At 39.4% G+C, this 22102-nt stretch overlaps 1 protein-coding gene across 1 annotated transcript in view; it reads left to right on the forward strand.

The window, feature by feature from the left end:
• LOC123761797 (transmembrane protein 231) overlaps positions 1 to 22102 on the forward strand; it is a 74887-nt gene that overhangs the window by 45748 nt on the left and 7037 nt on the right. Inside the window, exons 3-4 of the mRNA XM_045748014.2 lie at positions 141 to 269; positions 14076 to 14301. Of these exons, the coding sequence (XP_045603970.1) occupies positions 141 to 269; positions 14076 to 14301 (355 nt within the window). The remainder of the gene's footprint in view (positions 1 to 140; positions 270 to 14075; positions 14302 to 22102) is intronic.

Here is a 22102-nt window from a genome sequence, read left to right on the forward strand (position 1 = left end):
TAATTGTAGATAAAGTCTGCTCTGATACTGATGTTTCTCTACATTATAATCAATATATAATGGGTATTTAGGGTATATACTTGGATTCCATACCTACCTTTAGATTTTTTTTATTCAGTTAACTTTGATATAAATTTCAGTCACAAGAAGTTGACAGGAATCATGATGGCATACAAGAAGGACTTGAGTTTACTCTAACATTACCACTCTTAAGTAGTGAGTTCATTTATGGCACAACACTCCTACTTATCTTCGATTATAGACTTCATGTAAGTATGATTTTACCAGCTGGTTCAAGTATCATATAATAATGGTGTGCTTGTATTGTTGCATGTATACACAAGTGTATATTCCATGTTATAATTGATGACAAGGCTTTTTCAATTGGTAATTGTCTCGAAGCTTAACCCCTCAACTGGGCAACACGCCTGCAGGCTCTCGACAAGGGTGCTTAACGCGCCTCTGGGTATTTATATTTTTAGAGTTCTGTTCAAAACTCCCGTGGCTACATGGGGTTCACATCAGCTTCCTCAGGGCTCTTGTAAACAGACGCTATCTTTAACAAAAATCGTGGGTCACATTCCCGGGTGTGAGAGCCTCAGTACTGAGTGAGCAACCAAGGCCGGCACACACAGCATGAGCTCACAGCACTGCTGTTCAGCTTGTGACCACAGCATCGCCTATTAATGTCAAAATATATATATAACTTGTATTATTTAGCCATGATAGTATTACAGAAGAGCCTGAGTGTGATAATGACTGTGTACAATGTTCAAATATCAGTGATTCAATGCTGTTCACAATGTTCACAGCGCTAGCCACAGCACCACAGCATTATTTCGTCCATCTAAGAATCGTCAAACAGCTTCCTAGGCTCCTTTACAAAATAAACTTGTGGTCAATTATTCATTTACAGGATTTAGTGACCAGTATTGTGATAACAGCAGGATTGTGGGGGTAATAGCACTGTGCATAATATTGTGGAAGGGAGGGAGGGAGAAAATCGAGGTAGCCTCACTGTGTGTGTGTGGCAGCCGCTCTTGTTTTGCTCACCATACTAGCTTAGTGGTTCGCTATGGTGAACACACATGTGCATGGGTATATACAATGTGTGTATATACCCCATGTATATATGTGCGTAGTGTTGTAAGAGGAGGAATTGTGGTGAGGGAGGGAGGGAGAGAATCGAGGTAGTCTTACTGTGTGTGTGTGGCAGCCACTCTTGGTTTGCTCACCATACTAGCTTAGTGGTTCGCTATGGTGAACGCACATGTACATGGGTATATACAATGTGTGTATAGACCCATGTACATATGTGCGTAGTATTGTAAGAGGAGGAATTGTGGTGAGGGAGGGAGGGAGGGAGAGAATCGAGGTAGCCTCACTGTGTGTGGCAGCCACTCTTGTTTTGCTCATCATACTAGCTTAGTGGTTTGCTATGGTGAACACATTTGTACATGGGTATATATATATATATACATATACAATGTGTGTATATAGTGTAATAACAGCAACAGGAGTATGTTAGGAGGAGCTTTTAAAGCGAGGGAGGTGATGTAATCGTAGCGTCGTCTGCTGGCTGCTGTGTGATTTCTTGTGTAGTGTATGGTGGCCACTGTAAAGTTTGGACACAATACCGGCTTACTTGCATAGTTCTGGTAAATAAAACATGTAGATAGGTATTTATAACATGTGTAAATAGTGTAGTAAAAACAATAACAGTATGGTGGGAGGAGGAATGTTGGCAAGTAAGATGTTGGAGGAGTGAGGGAGGACTGGCTGGTGTGGCAGCTGACACTCGCAGAGTTCTGAGTGTGTTGATGGTGAATGTATATAGTGTGTGATTGTGTATAGTGTGTAAATAGATTGTATATATACATAAATTAGCATGAGGCATGGGAAAAAGGGGAGCCGGTCGGCCAAGCGGACAGCACACTGGACTTGTGATCCTGTGGTCTTGGGTTCGATCCCAGGCGCCGGCGAGAAACAATGGGCAGAGTTTCTTTCACCCTATGCCCCTGTTACCTAGCAGTAAAATAGGTACCTGGGTGTTAGCCAGCTGTCACGGGCTGCTTCCTGGGGGTGGAGGCCTGGTCGAGGACCGGGTCACGGGGACACTAAAGCCCCAAAATCATCTCAAGATAACCTCAAGATAATATGTGCAGGATATGTGTACACATGTGTCATGCACGTAACACAGTGTCTTTGGACAGTACGGATGTTCTACTGCCATAAAATAGTGTACAGTGTTCATTACACATAGGATTGGCACAAAAAAACAAATAAAATGTATTTGGAACTGTGCGCAAAAAATGAACAAAAATATATTGGTGGCAACTTGTGCATCTTGAGCCGGGTGCCCTACTGGCCCCGGGAGCGTATGCCACGGGCGAACAGGGAATGATAACGTCACGGGCAAACTTACGGACCCCATAGCAGCCAAAGTACAATTTTGACTTTTTGTTAACACTTTCGCGCTTTCGATTAGAGATAACTCGTCACTGGTTTTTCTTACGATTCCGCATAACTGCCTACTTTTCTCGTCAATCGAAAAAATATTTCTATAAATTCCATTTTTTAACCGAAATGGATGGGGATACTTTTGTTTTGTAGAGAATTTATTTGCGAATTTTTGGTACCAGAATGAATATTATATCACATAAACTTCTATGAGTAAAAAAAAAAATACACAAAGTATGTTTGGGGGTGAGGCGAGCGTGTGGCAGTGGGTTCCCTTTAGCCGTTGATATATCCAACACGTGGGAAATATTTGTATGTTTTATGTATATGTCTGTGTAGGGAATTTTACTGCGATCACTGTCGTACAAATTATAAAATGTTTCAACAAGTATAAACATGACAAACATCAAACGAACGAAAACAATGCGTTCGTTTCTGCCGCGAACGCATACTGAGCGACGTGGTTCTATATTTGGCGCTTCTCTTACACATGCTTTGTACCAATGTTATACAGTTCATCTTATAGGAAATTTTATTGCGAACACATTGGTATAAAAAAGAAATACGTACATAGAAAAGTAGGGTCAGGAAACGTATAAATGTATAAACTTTCCAAGCATGATTGTGTTTTCGCCAGTGCGCTCGCGGCTAACTACTCTCCACTTCACACACTCTTGCGGGTGGGCAATTACCTATATTAAACATTCATATGCATATGTCCGTGTAGAGAATTTTATTGCGATTCCAATGATACCAAAATTAGCGATGTAGGACAACTGTAGGCTTCGCAACCATTAAGAGAGTGGAAACATTTTGTTGCTGTTTGTCGCTCTCGGCGAGTGATCTGCATAGTTTTTTATTTGGTGTTGATACTCCTTATGCTTGGGCGGCATTTTATAGGTATGCTCTTATAGACAATTTCATTGCGAACACAGTGATACCAAATTTAAATACGTGCGCCTTCAATTATTGTCAGGACAGTCAAAAGAGTGTACACTTTTTCGGTCTTACCGCGTAGGCGCGTGAAGTGCCGAAAGCATCTGGGGTATTTTTTTTTTTTGAGCGCCGAGAGCGCGAAAGTGTTAACATATCCATATTCAGGGAAGGGTTTTTGACACTTTCAAAAAATCAAAGAATTTTTTCCAGAGAATTTATTTCCTTCACACTGGGGGGTGTCATATTTGGAAGCCGAGCAGTTGAGGGGTTAAAGCTCGTCTTCAAAAACAGGATTTGTATGTAAAATCATTATTATTGCAATGATAAATTACCCTAAGATAAAATCTGGTGTTAAATTATTTAATTAAAATATTTAATAGTGATCCAATTGTACAGTACTATGAAAAATACTATTGTGTACATTTTCCTAGGGAAAACACTGTGTACAGTACTTAACTATAAATTGTTTATGGAGTTTTTTTTATATCTTAGGCTTATTTATATTAAATAAAACTGAAGCTAATAAAGTGATAATTGAGTAATTTCACATTCACAAATATTGATATTGCACTGCTGTATATCAAAGCAACTGTTTTCCGACTTGACAATATTGGCATACTGTTTTTACAGTAGGTAGAATCATATTGCAATACATCTCAATAAATGTTAGGTAAAATTGGCATGGTAAAATTTTAAGGAATAGAGTTCTGCTTACAAAATGTTGAAAACAAGCAAGAGATGACATATCTGCAAACAAAATAATAACCTAAGGGAAGAAAACAATTGTTTTTCGTGTTATTAATTGGAAGACTTTTGGTAGAGTACTTATGGCATGGTATCTCCTGAGAGTACTAGTAATTTGTGACAAAAGTGAGACCACATTTAGTATTTTTCTTTACATAGCCTTACTAACATTTAAATTTCATTATAAAAGGATACATAATAGCCATATAAAATTGAGAGATAACTACTAGATCTAACTTCTTTACTGTATATGAAAATGTAGGGTAGGGATCACATCCTCCTTATCCTTCCCATATGTAGGGTAGGGATCACATCCTCCTTATCCTTCCCATATGTAGGGTAGGGATCACATCCTCCTTATCCTTCCCATATGTAGGGTAGGGATCACATCCTCCTTATCCTTCCCATATGTAGAGTGGGGATCACATCCTCCTTATCCTTCCCATATGTAGAGTGGGGATCACATCCTCCTTATCCTTCCCATATGTAGGGTAGGGATCACATCCTCCTTATCCTTCCCATATGTAGGGTAGGGATCACATCCTCCTTATCCTTCCCATATGTAGAGTGGGGATCACATCCTCCTTATCCTTCCCATATGTAGGGTAGGGATCACATCCTCCTTATCCTTCCCATATGTAGAGTGGGGATCACATCCTCCTTATCCTTCCCATATGTAGGGTAGGGATCACATCCTCCTTATCCTTCCCATATGTAGGGTAGGGATCACATCCTCCTTATCCTTCCCATATGTAGGGTAGGGATCACATCCTCCTTATCCTTCCCATATGTAGGGTAGGGATCACATCCTCCTTATCCTTCCCATATGTAGGGTAGGGATCACATCCTCATTATCCTTCCCATATGTAGAGTAGGGATCACATCCTCCTTATCCTTCCCATATGTAGGGTAGGGATCACATCCTCCTTATCCTTCCCATATGTAGGGTAGGGATCACATCCTTATCCTTCCCATATGTAGGGTAGGGATCACATCCTCCTTATCCTTCCCATATGTAGGGTAGGGATCACATCCTCCTTATCCTTCCCATATGTAGGGTAGGGATCACATCCTCCTTATCCTTCCCATATGTAGGGTAGGGATCACATCCTCTTTATCCTTCCCATATGTAGGGTAGGGATCACATCCTCCTTATCCTTCTCATATGTAGAGTAGGGATCACATCCTCCTTATCCTTCCCATATGTAGGGTAGGGATCACATCCTCCTTATCCTTCCCATATGCAGGGTAGGGATCACATCCTCTTTATCCTTCCCATATGCAGGGTAGGGATCACATCCTCTTTATCCTTCCCATATGTAGGGTAGGGATCACATCCTCTTTATCCTTCCCATATGTTTTAAATTTGCAAAGATAAAACTGATGATAATTAAAAAAAAAAAAAACAGATTATTTTCAAAGTTGTGCATGTGGAAGGAATATACTCCCGTAGGGAATTTCATCGCGAATACATTGATACCAAAATAAAGACCTAGGACGAGAATTGAGGTAACAAAGTTGAAGAGAGTAATGGCGCCACGGTTTGGACATTATATGCATATACTCCCATAGGGAATTTCATCGCGAATACATTGATACCAAAATAAAGACCTAGGACGAGAATTGAGGTAACAAAGTTGAAGAGAGTAATGGCGCATCTGTGGGAGGTAAGGCCAGACACGCTCTATGTCCTATATATTGTTTAGTAAGATTGGCAATTTAACACTTTCGCGCTGTGGGTGAGCGAGCGCTCCACTATCCCAAATGGTTTTGGGCGTTCCACGGGAGCGCGCGTTAATACTGAACAGTGTATACTCTTTTCAACTTTGTCACCTTAATTCTCGTCCTAGGTTTTTCAATTTTGTATCAATGGGTTCGCAATAGAATGCTCTACAGGACTAAAAGCATATAAAGTCCAAAAGCCTGGCTTATCACTCGCAGCAAATGGTGAAAGTGTGAACGAATGACCCGGGAGGGCACAAGAGCGATAAAATGTGTACACTCTTTTCACTTTGGCCACCTCAATTTTCATCCTAGGTCTTTCATTTTGGTATCAATGTGTTCGCAATAGAATTCCCAACAGGAGTACTGTATATGCATATAATGTCAAAAACCGTGGCGCACTCCACCCGCCGACGTGGTGAAAGCAGGCCGAGGTTACCTGGAAGAGAACAGGGAGGGGCGTCCGGCTTCTAACTTCAGAATTGCTTTTAAATACATGGATGGCGATATACTAAAGAAATTGTTCACGACTTTTGTTAGGCCAAAGCTAGAATATGCAGCGGTTGTGTGGTGCCCATATCTTAAGAAGCACATCAACAAACTGGAAAAGGTGTAAAGACATGCTGCTAAGTGGCTCCCAGAACTGAAGGGCAAGAGCTATGAGGAGATGCTAGAGACAACACTTTCGCCCACTAATGACGAAGTATGGCGTCAAAAATGTAAAAAATTAGGCCTGCTTTCAGCTTGGCTGCAGGAGGGGCGCGCCACGGTTTTGGACATTATATGCATATACTCCCGTAGGGAATTTCATCGCGAATACATTGATACCAAAATAAAGACCTAGGACGAGAATTGAGGTAACAAAGTTGAAGAGAGTAAACACATTTTATTGATCTTGAGTGCTCATGGGGGTAACGCACTGTCACTTTCTCTGTTTACTCTGGGTGGTACGCCGGGCTTTTGGACTTTATGTATGCATATACTCCTGTAGGGAATTCTATTCCGAACACATTGATATCAAATTGAAAACCTAGGACGAGAATTGAGATGACAAAGTTGAAAAGAGTATACATTTTTCAGTATTACCACGCTCTCTAATGGAAAGCCGGACGCCCCTCCCTGTTCTCTTCCAGGTAACCTCGGCCTGCTTTCACCACGTCGGCGGGTGGAGTGCGCCACGGTTTTTGACATTATATGCATATACAGTACTCCTGTTGGGAATTCTATTGCGAACACATTGATACCAAAATGAAAGACCTAGGACGAAAATTGAGGTGGCCAAAGTGAAAAGAGTGTACACATTTTATTGCTCTTGTGCCCTCCCGGGTCATTCGTTCACACTTTCACCATTTGCTGCGAGTGGTAAGCCAGGCTTTTGGACTTTATATGCTTTTAGTCCTGTAGAGCATTCTATTGCGAACCCATTGATACAAAATTGAAAAACCTAGGACGAGAATTAAGGTGACAAAGTTGAAAAGAGTATACACTGTTCAGTATTAATGCGTGCTCCCGTGGAACGCCCAAAACCATTTGGGGGGGCGCACTACAAGCTTAGGTGTACAGTTACAGTGCATAAAACATGTAGATACTTATATATAATATGTGTATATAGGGTAATAACACTTCAAACAGTATTGTTGGGGGGAGAAAGTTTAGTGCGTGTGACCTTGAATGAGTGAGGGAGCCGCCAACCGCCATCTGTGTATAGCGACGACTCTTAGTGCCTGAACTAACTATATCAGCTTAGCTGTACAGTTGTGGTGAACAAAATATATACATACTTATATATAACGTCTGTATATAGTGTAATAACACCACAAATGGTATTGTTGGGGAAGAAAGTTTAGTGCGAGTGTTGAGGGAGTGGCAGCGAGTGGCTGGCTGGTGTGTGGCGGTAACTCCTCGTTGCTTTTCGACTCTCAATACCAACTTAGTGGTTCGTTATGGTGACCAAAACATGCAAATACTTATATATAACCTGTGTATAGAGTGTAATAGCAGCAAAACTATTTGTTTATTGTTTTATAAACATAATAATTGAAACACTAATATGCACATCATACTTTTGAGTATAGCGATTATTCACCACTTTTATTATATAAATATATTACAATACACACTATTGAATAATATTACTGCAAAAAAACTAAGAAAAAATCAATCGGAGACATTGAAACAATTAGGAAATAATATCTTTGTGGCAACTCCCACCTGTCAGTGCAGGTGATGCTGACCGGTTCTGACGACCGCTCTGTCAACGCCCACTTTTTGCCAGACTTCCTCGGTCAATTGCGCCCAAAATATGTCACCTACGATTTTTTTTTCTTGTGCTCAAGGGACACAAATTAACATGTTTAGAAGATGAAAAAAAAATTTGAATTTGTTTTTTCTTGCGCACAGGGGTGTAAATGTCCCCAGGACCCCTGAGCAGTGTAAGGGTTAAACAAGCTACGAGGATGAGAGAAGGGGATGTTCCCTTCCTGCTGGATTTGATATTTACCAGGAAGGAGGACGAGATATTTGACGTTCAGTACCTTCCTCCCTTAGGTAAAAGTGACCATGTCTTATTGGGAATAAAGTATGCTATGCGTTATAATTTGGAAGAAAATGAGGTTGAAGCAGTTGAAAAGCCTGATTTCAGGAGAGGTCATTATGGGGAAATCAGACATTTCTTTAAGGAAATTCACTGGAAAGACTTGCTGTTAGGACATGAAGTAAATGAGACGTATGTCAAGTTTTGTGAAATATATGATAAAGGCACAAAAAAATTTATTCCAAAGCAGAGATGCAGAACTAGGAAACAGGATTGGTTCAATAGAAATTGCAAGAGGGCCAGAGACTAAAAGATACAAAAATGGAATCAATATAGGAAGAGGCCGAACCCCCAAAGATACCAGCGATACAAAGATGCGAGAAACAACTACACAGAAGTGAGAAGAGAGGCAGAAAGAAATTTTGAAAAAGGGATTGCAAACAGATGTAAAACAGAACCAGGTCAATTCTATAAATTCATAAACAACAAATTGCATGTAAAGGATAATATTCAGAGGTTGAAAATGGGAAATAGATTTACAGAAAATGAAAAGGAAATATGTGAAACATTAAACAAAAAGTTCCAAAGTGTGTTTGTACAAAATGAAATCTTCAGGGAACCAGACACAATATGAATTCCAGAGAACAGCATAGAGCACATAGAGGTGTCTAGAGATGAAGTGGAGAAAATGCTAAAGGAGCTGAGTAAGAACAAAGCAGTTGGTCCAGATGGAGTTTCACCATGGGTTCTGAGAGAATGTGCATCTGAGCTCAGCATTCCACTTCAACTGATTTTTCAGGCATCCCTGTTTACAGGAGTTGTAGCTGATGTGTGGAAAAAGGTTAACATTGTTCCAATCTACAAAAGTGGCAGCAGGGAAGATCCCCTTAATTATAGACCTGTATCATTGACAAGTGTAATAGTCAAAATATTGGAAAAAATAATTAAAACTAAATGGGTAGAACACCTGGAGAAAACTGCATAATATCAGACAGACAGTATGGCCTTCGATCTGGAAGATCCTGTGTAACGAATTTACGCAGTTTCTATGATCGAGCCACAGAGATTTTACAGAAAAGAGATGGTTGGGTAGACTGCATCTATCTGGACCAAAAAAAGGCTTTTGACAGAGTTCCACATAAGAGGTTGTTCTAGAAACTGGAACATATTGGAGTGGTGACAGGTAAGCTTCTAGCATGGATGACAAAATTCCTAACTTATAGAAAAATGAGGGCCATAATCAGAGGCAATGTATCGGATTGGAGGAATGTCACAAGTGGAGTACCACAGGGTTCAGTTCTTGCACCGGTAATGTTCATTGTCTACATAAACAATCTACCGGATGGAATACAGAATTATATGAACATGTTTGCTGATGATGCCAAGATAATAAGAAGGATAAGAAACTTAGATGATTGTCATGCCCTTCAAGAAGTTCTGGACAAAATAAGTATATGGAGCGCCACTTGGCAAATGGAATTTAATGTGAATAAATGCCATGTTATGGAATGTGGAATAAGAGAACATAGACCCCACACAACCTATAAATTATATGAGAAATGTTTAAAGAATTCTGATAGATCTCTAGGGGTGGTTCTAGACAGAAAACTATCATAGGCTCCTTGTACAACGTTCTTTATGTGGTCCTCAGGTGATAGTTTTCTGTCTAGAACCACCCCTAGAGCTCTATCAGAATTCTTTAAACATTTCTCATATAATTTATAGGTTGTGTGGGGTCTATGTTCTCTTATTCCACATTCCATAACATGGCATTTATTCACATTAAATTCCATTTGCCAAGTGGCGCTCCATATACTTATTTTGTCCAGAACTTCTTGAAGGGCATGACAATTATCTAAGTTTCTTATCCTTCTTATTATCTTGGCATCATCAGCAAACATGTTCATATAATTCTGTATTCCATCCGGTAGATTGTTTATGTAGACAATGAACATTACCGGTGCAAGAACTGAACCCTGTGGTACTCCACTTGTGACATTCCTCCAATCCGATACATTGCCTCTGATTATGGCCCTCATTTTTCTATAAGTTAGGAATTTTGTCATCCATGCTAGAAGCTTACCTGTCACCACTCCAATATGTTCCAGTTTCTAGAACAACCTCTTATGTGGAACTCTGTCAAAAGCCTTTTTTTGGTCCAGATAGATGCAGTCTACCCAACCATCTCTTTTCTGTAAAATCTCTGTGGCTCGATCATAGAAACTGCGTAAATTCGTTACACAGGATCTTCCAGATCGAAGGCCATACTGTCTGTCTGATATTATGCAGTTTTCTCCAGGTGTTCTACCCATTTAGTTTTAATTATTTTTTCCAATATTTTGACTATTACACTTGTCAATGATACAGGTCTATAATTAAGGGGATCTTCCCTGCTGCCACTTTTGTAGATTGGAACAATGTTAACCTTTTTCCACACATCAGCTACAACTCCTGTAAACAGGGATGCCTGAAAAATCAGTTGAAGTGGAATGCTGAGCTCAGATGCACATTCTCTCAGAACCCATGGTGAAACTCCATCTGGACCAACTGCTTTGTTCTTACTCAGCTCCTTTAGCATTTTCTCCACTTCATCTCTAGACACCCCTATGTGCTCTATGCTGTTCTCTGGAATTCTTATTGTGTCTGGTTCCCTGAAGATTTCATTTTGTACAAACACACTTTGGAACTTTTCGTTTAATGTTTCACATATTTCCTTTTCATTTTCTGTAAATCTATTTCCCATTTTCAACCTCTGAATATTATCCTTTACATGTAATTTGTTGTTTATGAATTTATAGAATTGACCTGGTTCTGTTTTACATCTGTTTGCAATCCCTTTTTCAAAATTTCTTTCTGCCTCTCTTCTCACTTCTGTGTAGTTGTTTCTCGCATCTTTGTATCGCTGGTATCTTTGGGGGTTCGGCCTCTTCCTATATTGATTCCATTTTTGTATCTTTTAGTCTCTGGCCCTCTTGCAATTTCTATTGAACCAATCCTGTTTCCTAGTTCTGCATCTCTGTTTTGGAATAAATTTTTTTGTGCCTTTATCATATATTTCACAAAACTTGACATACGTCTCATTTACTTCATGTCCTAACAGCAAGTCTTTCCAGTGAATTTCCTTAAAGAAATGTCTGATTTCCCCATAATGACCTCTCCTGAAATCAGGCTTTTCAACTGCTTCAACCTCATTTTCTTCCAAATTATAACGCATAGCATACTTTATTCCCAATAAGACATGGTCACTTTTACCTAAGGGAGGAAGGTACTGAACGTCAAATATCTCTTCCTCCTTCCTGGTAAATATCAAATCCAGCATGGAGGGAACATCCCCTTCTCTCATCCTCGTAACTTGTTTAACCCTTACACTGCTCAGGGGTCCTGGGGACATTTACACCCCTGTGCGCAAGAAAAAACAAATTCAAAATTTTTTTTCATCTTCTAAACATGTTAATTTGTGTCCCTTAAGCACAAGAAAAAAAAATCGTAGGTGACATATTTTGGGCGCAATTGACCGAGGAAGTCTGGCAAAAAGTGGGCGTTGACAGAGCAGTCGTCAGAACCGGTCAGCATCACCTGCACTGACAGGTGGGAGTTGCCACAAAGATATCATTTCCTAATTGTTTCAATGTCTCCGATTGATTTTTTCTTAGTTTTTTTGCAGTAATATTATTCAATAGTGTGTATTGTAATATATTTATATATTAAAAGTGGTTAATAATCGCTATACTCAAAAGTATGAGGTGCATATTAGTGTTTCAATTATTATGTTTATAAAACAATAAACAAATAGTTTTGCTGCTATTACACTCTATACACAGGTTATATATAAGTATTTGCATGTTTTGGTCACCATAACGAACCACTAAGTTGGTATTGAGAGTCGAAAAGCAACGAGGAGTTACCGCCACACACCAGCCAGCCACTCGCTGCCACTCCCTCAACACTCGCACTAAACTTTCTTCCCCAACAATACCATTTGTGGTGTTATTACACTATATACAGACGTTATATATAAGTATGTATATATTTTGTTCACCACAACTGTACAGCTAAGCTGATATAGTTAGTTCAGGCACTAAGAGTCGTCGCTATACACAGATGGCATTTGGCGGCTCCCTCACTCATTCAAGGTCACACGCACTAAACTTTCTCCCCCCAACAATACTGTTTGAAGTGTTATTACCCTATATACACATATTATATGTAAGTATCTACATGTTTTATGCACCGTAACTGTACACCTAAGCTTGTAGTGCGCCCAAAGAGCATATTGGCCACCCTCTAAACAGCTAGACAAATCGTGCAGACGACGTCATCTCCGTCACCCATATGGTTCCTCCCAGCATAATCCTTTTGCTGTTATTACACTAATACACACATTATATATAAGTACAGTATCTACATTTGTGCTCACCATAGAGAACCACTGACCTGGTATGGTGAATGCAAACAATAACAGCTAGCCACACAGTCAGTAAACGATGCTGTCTCCCTCCGTCTCTCAGCATCACTCCTCCCACAGCGCTAATTATTACAACAATCCTGCTATTATCACAACCCTGGTTATTTATATTACAGTCATGGGTCATCTGTAATATTGTCATCGCTAAATAATAACAATTATATATTTATTTTGACATTTTTTTGTCCGGTCGCGATGGTCAAGTGGACTAAGGAGTCCTGTAGTTACCAGTTGCGTTGCTCCTGGGAGTATGGGTTTGAGTCACTTCTGGGGTGTGAGTTGTCAGTCTCATATATATATATATATATATATATATATATATATATATATATATATATATATATATATATATATAATATATATATATATATATATATATATATTAGTATATTTTGGTAGCAGTCTTTCCTGTAGACATATATTATTAAATATGACCGAAAAAGTAAGATTAATAATTCTAACACGAATTTTCTCAATCTTTCGTACATTACGCTTCACTGTTGGAGGTAAATCAAAAATCAATTCTCCAAAATTCATTTTTATTTCTAGTCTGACGCGACACGGGCGCGTTTCGTAAAACTTATTACATTTTCAAAGACTTTAGTTCACAAATACACAACTGAATAGAACTTACGTATCTCCGATTTTATATCTACATTTGAGTGAGGTGGAAAGGGTGATGTGGCATTAACACAAGACAGAACAAAATGTGGTATTAATAGGGTATTAATTTCATCAACACAAGACAGAACAAGGGTATTAATAGGGTATTAATTTCATCAACACAAGACAGAACACGAAACAATGGATATTGAATAGAAGTGTTTGTAGAAAGCCTATTGGTCCATATTTCTTGATGCTTCTATATTGGAGCGGAGTCTTGAGGTGGGTAGAATATAGTTGTGCAATAATTGGCTGTTGATTGCTGGTGTTGACTTCTTGATGTGTAGTGCCTCGCAAACGTCAAGCATGAGAAAATTCGTGTTAGAATTATTAATCTTACTTTTTCGGTCATATTTAATAATATATATATATATATATATATATATATATATATATATATATATATATATATATATATATATATATATATATATATATATATATATATACAGTATATATATTATAATATAATATTTTACTGTACATATATGTGTACACATAATTCCTTGATGTGAAATATAAGTGCTATAATGGCGTAGTCTCATTTACCAGAAAATGTGTGAGGTTGTGGTAGAAGGACTGGGATTACTGCAGCACAGTAGTGCAGTCCCAATATCAGCTATATACACCAGGACTGACCTACAGCTTCATCAGCGGCGTCCATTACCATATTCTGGCATGCACACGTTATATAACACATCAGTCTTACCTTCATCTTCAACCTCTGCAAAAGACTGGAAGCTACAAAATATTCTATCAAATTACTGGGAAAGGAATTGTAAGTATTTACAGCTCTTTCATATTCTGTACCTTAGTGTTTATGAATGTAGCATTGGTTGCAAAATTATCCAAAGAATGCATTGTCCACCACTTTTATGGTTAGAATAACAAGATGTACAATATGAGACTCTGGTGTGGCACAAACACAAAAAGATAAAAGATTTAGAGCTGTAGAAATGGGTACACTGAGAAGCATATGTGGCATTAGGAAAATAGCGTAAGACACTGAAATGCCATGAAAAATGAAGTTTAGTGCAAAAGTTGGTCAATCACAATATTGAGGATGTGTACAAAGATGGTTTGGGCGTGTTAAACAAATGAATGATGACAGAACATTGAAGAGTATATTCCAGCAAATATGAGGTTAGGAGAGGAAATGCAAGAATAATATGGGTGAACAAGGTGAGCTAATGAGGTTCTAGGGATTGAGTGTGAACAATGAACATGATATGGTAAGGAGCAAGGCAGCAAGGCTAGGTAGCAGTGGTGTTCACTTTACAGTGCTAGGAGCACCTGACATCTAACCCTTACAATTGGTGGTGATGCTGGGGCGTGTTGCTACTTATTTCTCTTTAATGTTTTCTGGTAATTAGATTTTTCTTCCATACATTTAATGTTCCCTTTTTTTCTCCAGACTGATGCTTCCCTATGCTATAACTGAAAAATTTGCTAATTTATCTGACTACTCTCTCTTCGTCGTTTAGGCAAATGTGGCAAATGATTGCCAGAGGTGTCTAGTATTGAATAATGTCCACATAGATATTACAAGACACATTAAATCTCCAACAGGCAACAGGAGCGCCACCAATCAAGCTCTTGAGGGTAACAGGAGTAGTTTAAGGGTTAAGTGACATTAGTAATTCCACTTTGTGAGGTCATTTATATAGATCAGAAACAGAAGGGGACCCAACACTGATCTTTGTTGACTGCTTGTCATCACTCTATTTTTGCTCAAACAATTAATATGACTTATTTTCTACATTTACCCCTTTTGTGTTATGCTATGCCAACTTGTTTCTTCATATTGTATTCCAATCTTTCATATGGAACAGACCGCGCATATTGGGGGTATATTAGCGAAAAATATTCAAATTACGTTAAAATAACTTAAAAATGTTAAACAAATCTCCAACTTATTGGCTTCAGTGTCGTGAAACTTTCATCAAAATATTTTCAGAAATTGATTTTAGACGAATTTTTAAAAAATAAAAACGTTTTGTTGATAAGGAGAACAGCTAATAACTGGAACTGAAGGATTATGCAGTAATAAAGAGATGCAAGCACCTGTCCAACGCACAAAGAAGAAGAATAGTAGTAAGAAGTGTCCACAAAGTGGATATGCAGTTGGTGCCTTTATAGCATTGCTGAGTAATACATAATAACACAAATAATAATGAATAACTATGTTAATATGATCTATTTTGTTATATATCATATAAATACATTGTCCAATGTTAATACAGTGGTACCTCAGTTTAAGAGTTTAATCCGTTCCTGGAGACGGCTCGTATTCCGAAAACTCGTAACCAGAAGCTAATTTCCCCATAAGAAATAATGGGAAATGAATTAATCTGTTCCTGACTACCCAAAAACCTCACATCAAACTAAATTTTATACCTAATTCATCTAAATAAACCTACAAAACTATGTTCAAGTTATTACTTACCTTGCTGATGACTGCTGTTGGCATATGGAAGATGGTGAGGAGGGGGGGGGAGAGGTGTTACTGTTTGGAAGGGGAGTCCCCTTCCATTATAACATCAGGTAGTGAGGACTTCACTGGTGTGCACACTCTGGCACGTTTTGCCAGAGTGTCAAGCATGAATCTGTCTAAAGATACTTTTGTTTTTCCCTACATTTTAACACTTGTCTGTAGTAAGACATCACATTGTCATTTAAAAGCTCAAAGCAACGGCCTGCTACAGCTTTATCTGGGTGAGTTTTTTCAACAAAACTTTGCAATTCTTCCCATACTTCACACATTTTCTTAACACTTTAGCGTTATCACGGCACTCAAGAGCATTACCACTTTTTGTGTTGAGGTCGCACAGTGGACTCGCTCACGAGTCACGAGAAAAAATATTTCTATAAACTCTATTTGTTATGCGATCGACTTTGGGATAGTTTAAAAATGTTCGCTATGAAATTTCCGTTTTCTCTAATAGCCGCATTGCCTATTTGTGAGAACGACATGGCATTGCACCATCGTGGTAAGACCATTGTATTCTTGACATGAGTATAATCGACGTAGTTTTTTATTTGGTGCCGGTCTAACGAATCCTTGTGTGACATTTTATACTTATGTTCTTCTAGAGCATTCTATTACGAACACATTGGTACAAAAATTAAATACGTACATCGAAAATTAATGTCAGAACAGTGAAAAGAATATACACTTTTCAATAGGGGTTTCGCCGATATGCCGCCACGGGTAACACTTCGGCCACTTCCCACACTCTTGCGGGTGGGCTGCGACATTGATTCTATATTTATATGCATATGTCCATGTAGGGAATTATATTGGGATCACAGTGATGCCAAAATTAACGCTGTAGGACAAGTGTGGAGTTGACAACCCTGATGAGAGTAGCAACATTTCGCCGCTGTTTGGCGCTCACGGCTAGTGATCAACGTAGTTCTTTATTTGGTGCTGGTCTAACTCATGCTTTGGTGACATTTTATATGTATCTTCTTCCAGAACATTCTATTGTGAACACATTGGTACAAAAATGAAATACGTACATTGAAAATTAATGTCAGGACAGTGAAAAGAGTATACACTTTTCTGTGTTTCTGCTCGATCGCTCGAAATGCCACACTATTTTCTTAGGTTGAACCTTACCACTGGTTTTCTTGGGACCCATGGCGAGATATATAATAACAACTTTTATGTTCAAGTGGCCAAAAATCAGACAAAAAAAAACATAAATCCTTGTGGAGAATTCAGGCAGGATAGTCACTGGGTGCAAGGTACTGGTAAACTGAGGTGCGATCGCCGTGCCGCCATGCGCTTGTCAGCCTGTACACATATCAACACCCTCATCTTCCGAGGTAACCCTCGCCTCCCGAGGCAAATATTCCGAGCAAATCTTGCTCGTATTTCAAAAAACTCGTATAGAGGGACACTCGTATTCCGAGGTACCACAGTACAGTGGTACCTCGGAATGCGAGTTTTTCGGAAGACGAGCAGAATTTCCTCGAAAAATATGTCTCGGAAGGCGAGGGTTACCTCGGGACGCGAGTTTGTTGATACGCGTACAGGCCGACCTAGCGCGTGGTGGTTCGGCGATCGTCGCCCCTCCACCCCTCCGCCCCTCAGTTTACCATTGTCTCGCGCCCAGTGACTACCCCACATCAATTCTTCTCGCGGATTTTCAGTGTTTTGTTGGATTTTTGGTGATTTGACTGTACAATTTGTTATTATATATCTCACCATGGGTCTCAAGAAAGTCAGTGGTAAGGATAAAGGCCAGAAAGCCCATGTGAGGATGACAATAGAAGAGAAACAAGAGATCATTCGGAAGCATGAGAACGGTACATGTGTTGTTGAACTTTGTAGGCAGTACAACAAAGCCACATCAACAATATGCACTATACTTAAGAAGAAAAATGAGATTATGAGCGCTAAAGTTGCAAAAGGAGTCAGAACAATAACGAAACAAAGACCATAAATACTTGAAGTGGAAAAGTTGTTATTAATTTGGATACATGACAAGGAGTTAAGGGGTGACAGTGTTTCGGAGGCCATTATTTGTGAGAAAGCCAGGGTTTGGACAGATTTGTGGTGAGGGAATCGAGCAGTGAGCCTCAACCAGGACCTAGTGGCACTCAGATAAAATGTCCCAGGGAGAGCACACCAGAAAGGTCCTCACTGCCTGATGTGATAATGGAAGGGGACTCCCCTTCCAAACAGTAACTCCTCTCCTCCTCCCACCTCCTCACCATCTTCCATACTCCTACAGCATTCAACAGCAAGGTAAGTAATAACTGGAACATAGTTTTGTAGGTTTATTTAGATGAATTAGGTATAAAAATTTAGTTTGATGTGGAGTTTTTGGGGTAGTCAGGAACGGATTAATTCATTTCCCTTTATTTCTTATGGGGAAATTAGCTTCGGAATGCGAGTTTTCGGAGTACAAGGCGTCTCCAGGAACCAATTAAACTCTTAAACTGAGGTATGCCTGTATGTTACTTTCATCAATGACCCAATTTTTTTTTTTTTTTTTAAGATTTTAGTTTTTTCTCTCCTCCTTTGTGTATTATCTGATTTTGTTGTAACCTTTACATTCTGGAGAGTGCATATGTTTCCCTAACTACAGGCATACCTCAGTTTACGAGTTTAATTGGTTCCTGGAGACGCCTCGTATTCCGAAAACTCGCATTCCGAAGCTAATTTCCCCATAAGAAATAAAGGGAAATGAATTAATCCGTTCCTGACTACCCCAAAAACCCCACATCAAACTAAATTTTTATACCTAATTCATCTAAATAAACCTACAAAACTATGTTCCAGTTATTACTTACCTTGCTGTCGAGTGCTGTAGGCGTATGGAAGATGGTGAGGAGGGGGGGAGGAGGAGAGGAGTTACTGTTTGGAAGGGGAGTCCCCTTCCATAATCACATCAGGCAGTGAGGACCTTTCTGGTGTGCTCTCCCTGGGACGTTTTATCTGAGTGCCACTAGGTCCTGGTTGAGGCTCACTGCTCGATTTCCTCACCACAAATCTGTCCATGGAAGCTTGCTTTTCCCTTCTTCGCAAGCTCTCTCTGTAGTAAGGCATCACATTGTCATTGAAAAGATTAAGACAACGGCCTACTACAGCTTTCTCTGGGTGAGTCTGTTCAACAGTTGTTTGAATCTCTTCCCACATCTGACACACCTTAATTACTGCAGAAGGGACATTCGCTGGTGCTGCTGCCACCTCCTCCTCCACTGCAGAATCATTCGCTGCTGCGTTGGCTTGCTGTTCCTGTTGAAGGGCTTGGAGTTCTTCGGTGGTCAGTTCTTCGTTGTGTTCTTCCACCAACTCCTCCACATCATCACCATCCAATTCCAAGCCCATTTGCTGGCCTAGACTAACAATTTCCTCAACAATAGGCGCATCATTTATAGGCTCAAACCCCTCAAAGTCTAGTTCTCTCACACATTCAGGCCACAATTTTCTCCAGCCAGAGATCAGGGTTCTTTGAGTCACTTCTTGCCAGGCTTTGTCAACGAGTTTTAAAGCACTACAAATGTTAAAATGCTGTCTCCAGAACTCTTTGAGGGTGAGGTTTGTGGCTTCAGTCACTTCAAAACATTTCCAGAAAAGTGCCCTTTCATAAAGTTTCTTAAAATTCGCTATGATTTTCTGGTCCATAGGCTGAATTAGAGGAGTGGTGTTAGGAGGAAGGAATTTAACTGTGAGGAATTTATTGTATCTGGGCAACAAATCATCTTCCAAGCCTGGAGCATTGTCAAGGAGAAGCACGGCTTTGAGTGGCAATTGTTTCTCCTGCAGATATTTTTCTATGGCAGGGCACAGCACTTCATTCACCCACTCCGAAAAAATAAGCCTAGTCACCCATGCTTTTTTATTAGACTTCCACATCACACACAAACGGGTTTTCTGCACTTTATACTGTTTGAAAACCCTTGGATTTTCAGAATGATACACTAGCAAGGGTTTAATTTTCAAATCGCCACTCGCATTTGAACACAGCACAAGCGTAAACCTATCTTTCATAGGCTTGTGTCCGGGCAAGGATTTTTCCTCCTTGGTAATGTATGTCCTCTTAGGCATTCTTTTCCAAAACAGTCCTGTTTCGTCACAATTAAACACTTGTTGCGGTAGGTATCCCTCAGCCTCTGCAAACTCTTTAAATTCGTCAATAAATCGTCCAGCGGCTGGTTTGTCTGAGCTGGCTGCCTCCCCATGCCTTGTAACACTATGGATACCACTTCTCTTTCTAAATTTTTCAAACCAGCCCCTGCTTGCCTTAAACTCTTTCGTATCTGCATCACTCGTTGCAGGGGTATTCTTTAGAAGGTCTTTGTGCAACACCCTGGCTTTCTCACAAATAATGGCCTCCGAAACACTATCACCCCTCAACTCCTTGTCGTGTATCCAAATTAATAACAACTTTTCCACTTCTTCAAGTATTTGTGGTCTTTGTGTCGTTAATGTTCTAACTCCTTTTGCCACTTTAGCACCCATAATCTCATTTTTCTTCTTAAGTATAGTGCATATTGTTGATGTGGCTTTGTTGTACTGCCTACAAAGTTCAACAACACGTGTACTGTTCTCATGCTTCCGAATGATCTCTTGTTTCTCCTCTATTGTCATCCTCACATGAGCTTTCTGGCCTTTATCCTTACCACTGGCTTTCTTGGGACCCATGGTGAGATATATAATAACAAATTGTATAGACAAATCACCAAAAATCCAACAAAACACTGAAAATCCGCGAGAAGAATTGAGGTGGGGGTAGTCACTGAGCGCGAGACAATAGTAAACTGAGGGGCGGCGGGACAGAGGGGCGACGATCGCCGAACCACCACGCGCTAGGTCGGCCTGTACGCGTATCAACAAACTCGCGTCCCGAGGTAACCCTCGCCTTCCGAGACAAATTTTTGGAGTAAATACTGCTCGTCTTCCGAAAAACTCGCATACAGGGACACTCGCATTCCGAGGTACCACTGTATGTGAAGATAGAATGAAATTGGTCAACAAATAAATCTGTCACAACTCCCAAAACTTGGGACTTTTAATTTATTTTGGCTGATTTTTTCTCTGATTTCAAACTTAATTTTCTATGTCTCTTTAGGTTGTTTTGATGATTAGCGACCATATTAGGGCTTTTTCACTTATATAAAGTATCTTATCTTGAGGTTATCTTGAGATGATTTCAGGACTTAGTGTCCCCGCGGCCCGGTCCAAGACCAGGCCTCCACCCCCCAGGAAGCAGCCTGTGACAGTTGACTAACTCCCAGGTACCTATTTACTGCTAGGTAACAGGGGCATCAGGGTGAAAGAAATTCTGCCCATTGTTTCTCACCGGCGCCCGGGATCGAACCCGAGACCACAGGATCACGCGTCCAGTGTTCTATCCGCTCAGCCACTGGCTCCCTATACCCTAAATATATCCCCTAAATCATTATAATTATCCCAATATTTTGTGTTTTTTGGGGGTTATTTTTTCTTGACTTCATTTCAACACATGTTGACCTACAACTTTCACATATTTGAGAACGAATGCCAAACAATGATAATTACAACATACAATTAAATTAACAAATTAAAACTACCTTTATTTATTGTTGATAACTTCAACTTATATTATCTCTGAAACTAGAGTTTCAACCTTGAATGGCTTCTAAAATTCCAGTTTTTCACTGATTCCCACTATTTTGACATGTTGTCTGCTCAGCTGTCTGTTCTACAATCCCTGCAGAATGGATTTTTCATAAACTTTATACATTTGGAGTTATAATTTTTTTTGGTCTAAATTTGCCACATATTTCAAATGCCTTATTGACAATTTTTTCTACAGTAAACTATACTGAAAACCTATATTTTAATTTGATGAAAATGAAGATCATATGCTATTCTGAGAGAATAGTAACATTAAATGAACATTTGGTGATAGTTCATATTTTTTATTCTGAATTGAAAATCTGAAGTTTTCAATATTAAATTTTAAAATTAGTTTTGATTGTCTTGTCTTTTAAGTTACGCTGTGATCATTTAGACAAAGTTGGAGCATTTGCCTAGTTGATTATGCCCAAAAAAATTGGAAAGTGTTTGTGCAAGTTTTAAA

Source organism: Procambarus clarkii, chromosome 24, assembly GCF_040958095.1.
Source record: "Procambarus clarkii isolate CNS0578487 chromosome 24, FALCON_Pclarkii_2.0, whole genome shotgun sequence".
Taxonomy (NCBI): domain Eukaryota; kingdom Metazoa; phylum Arthropoda; class Malacostraca; order Decapoda; family Cambaridae; genus Procambarus; species Procambarus clarkii.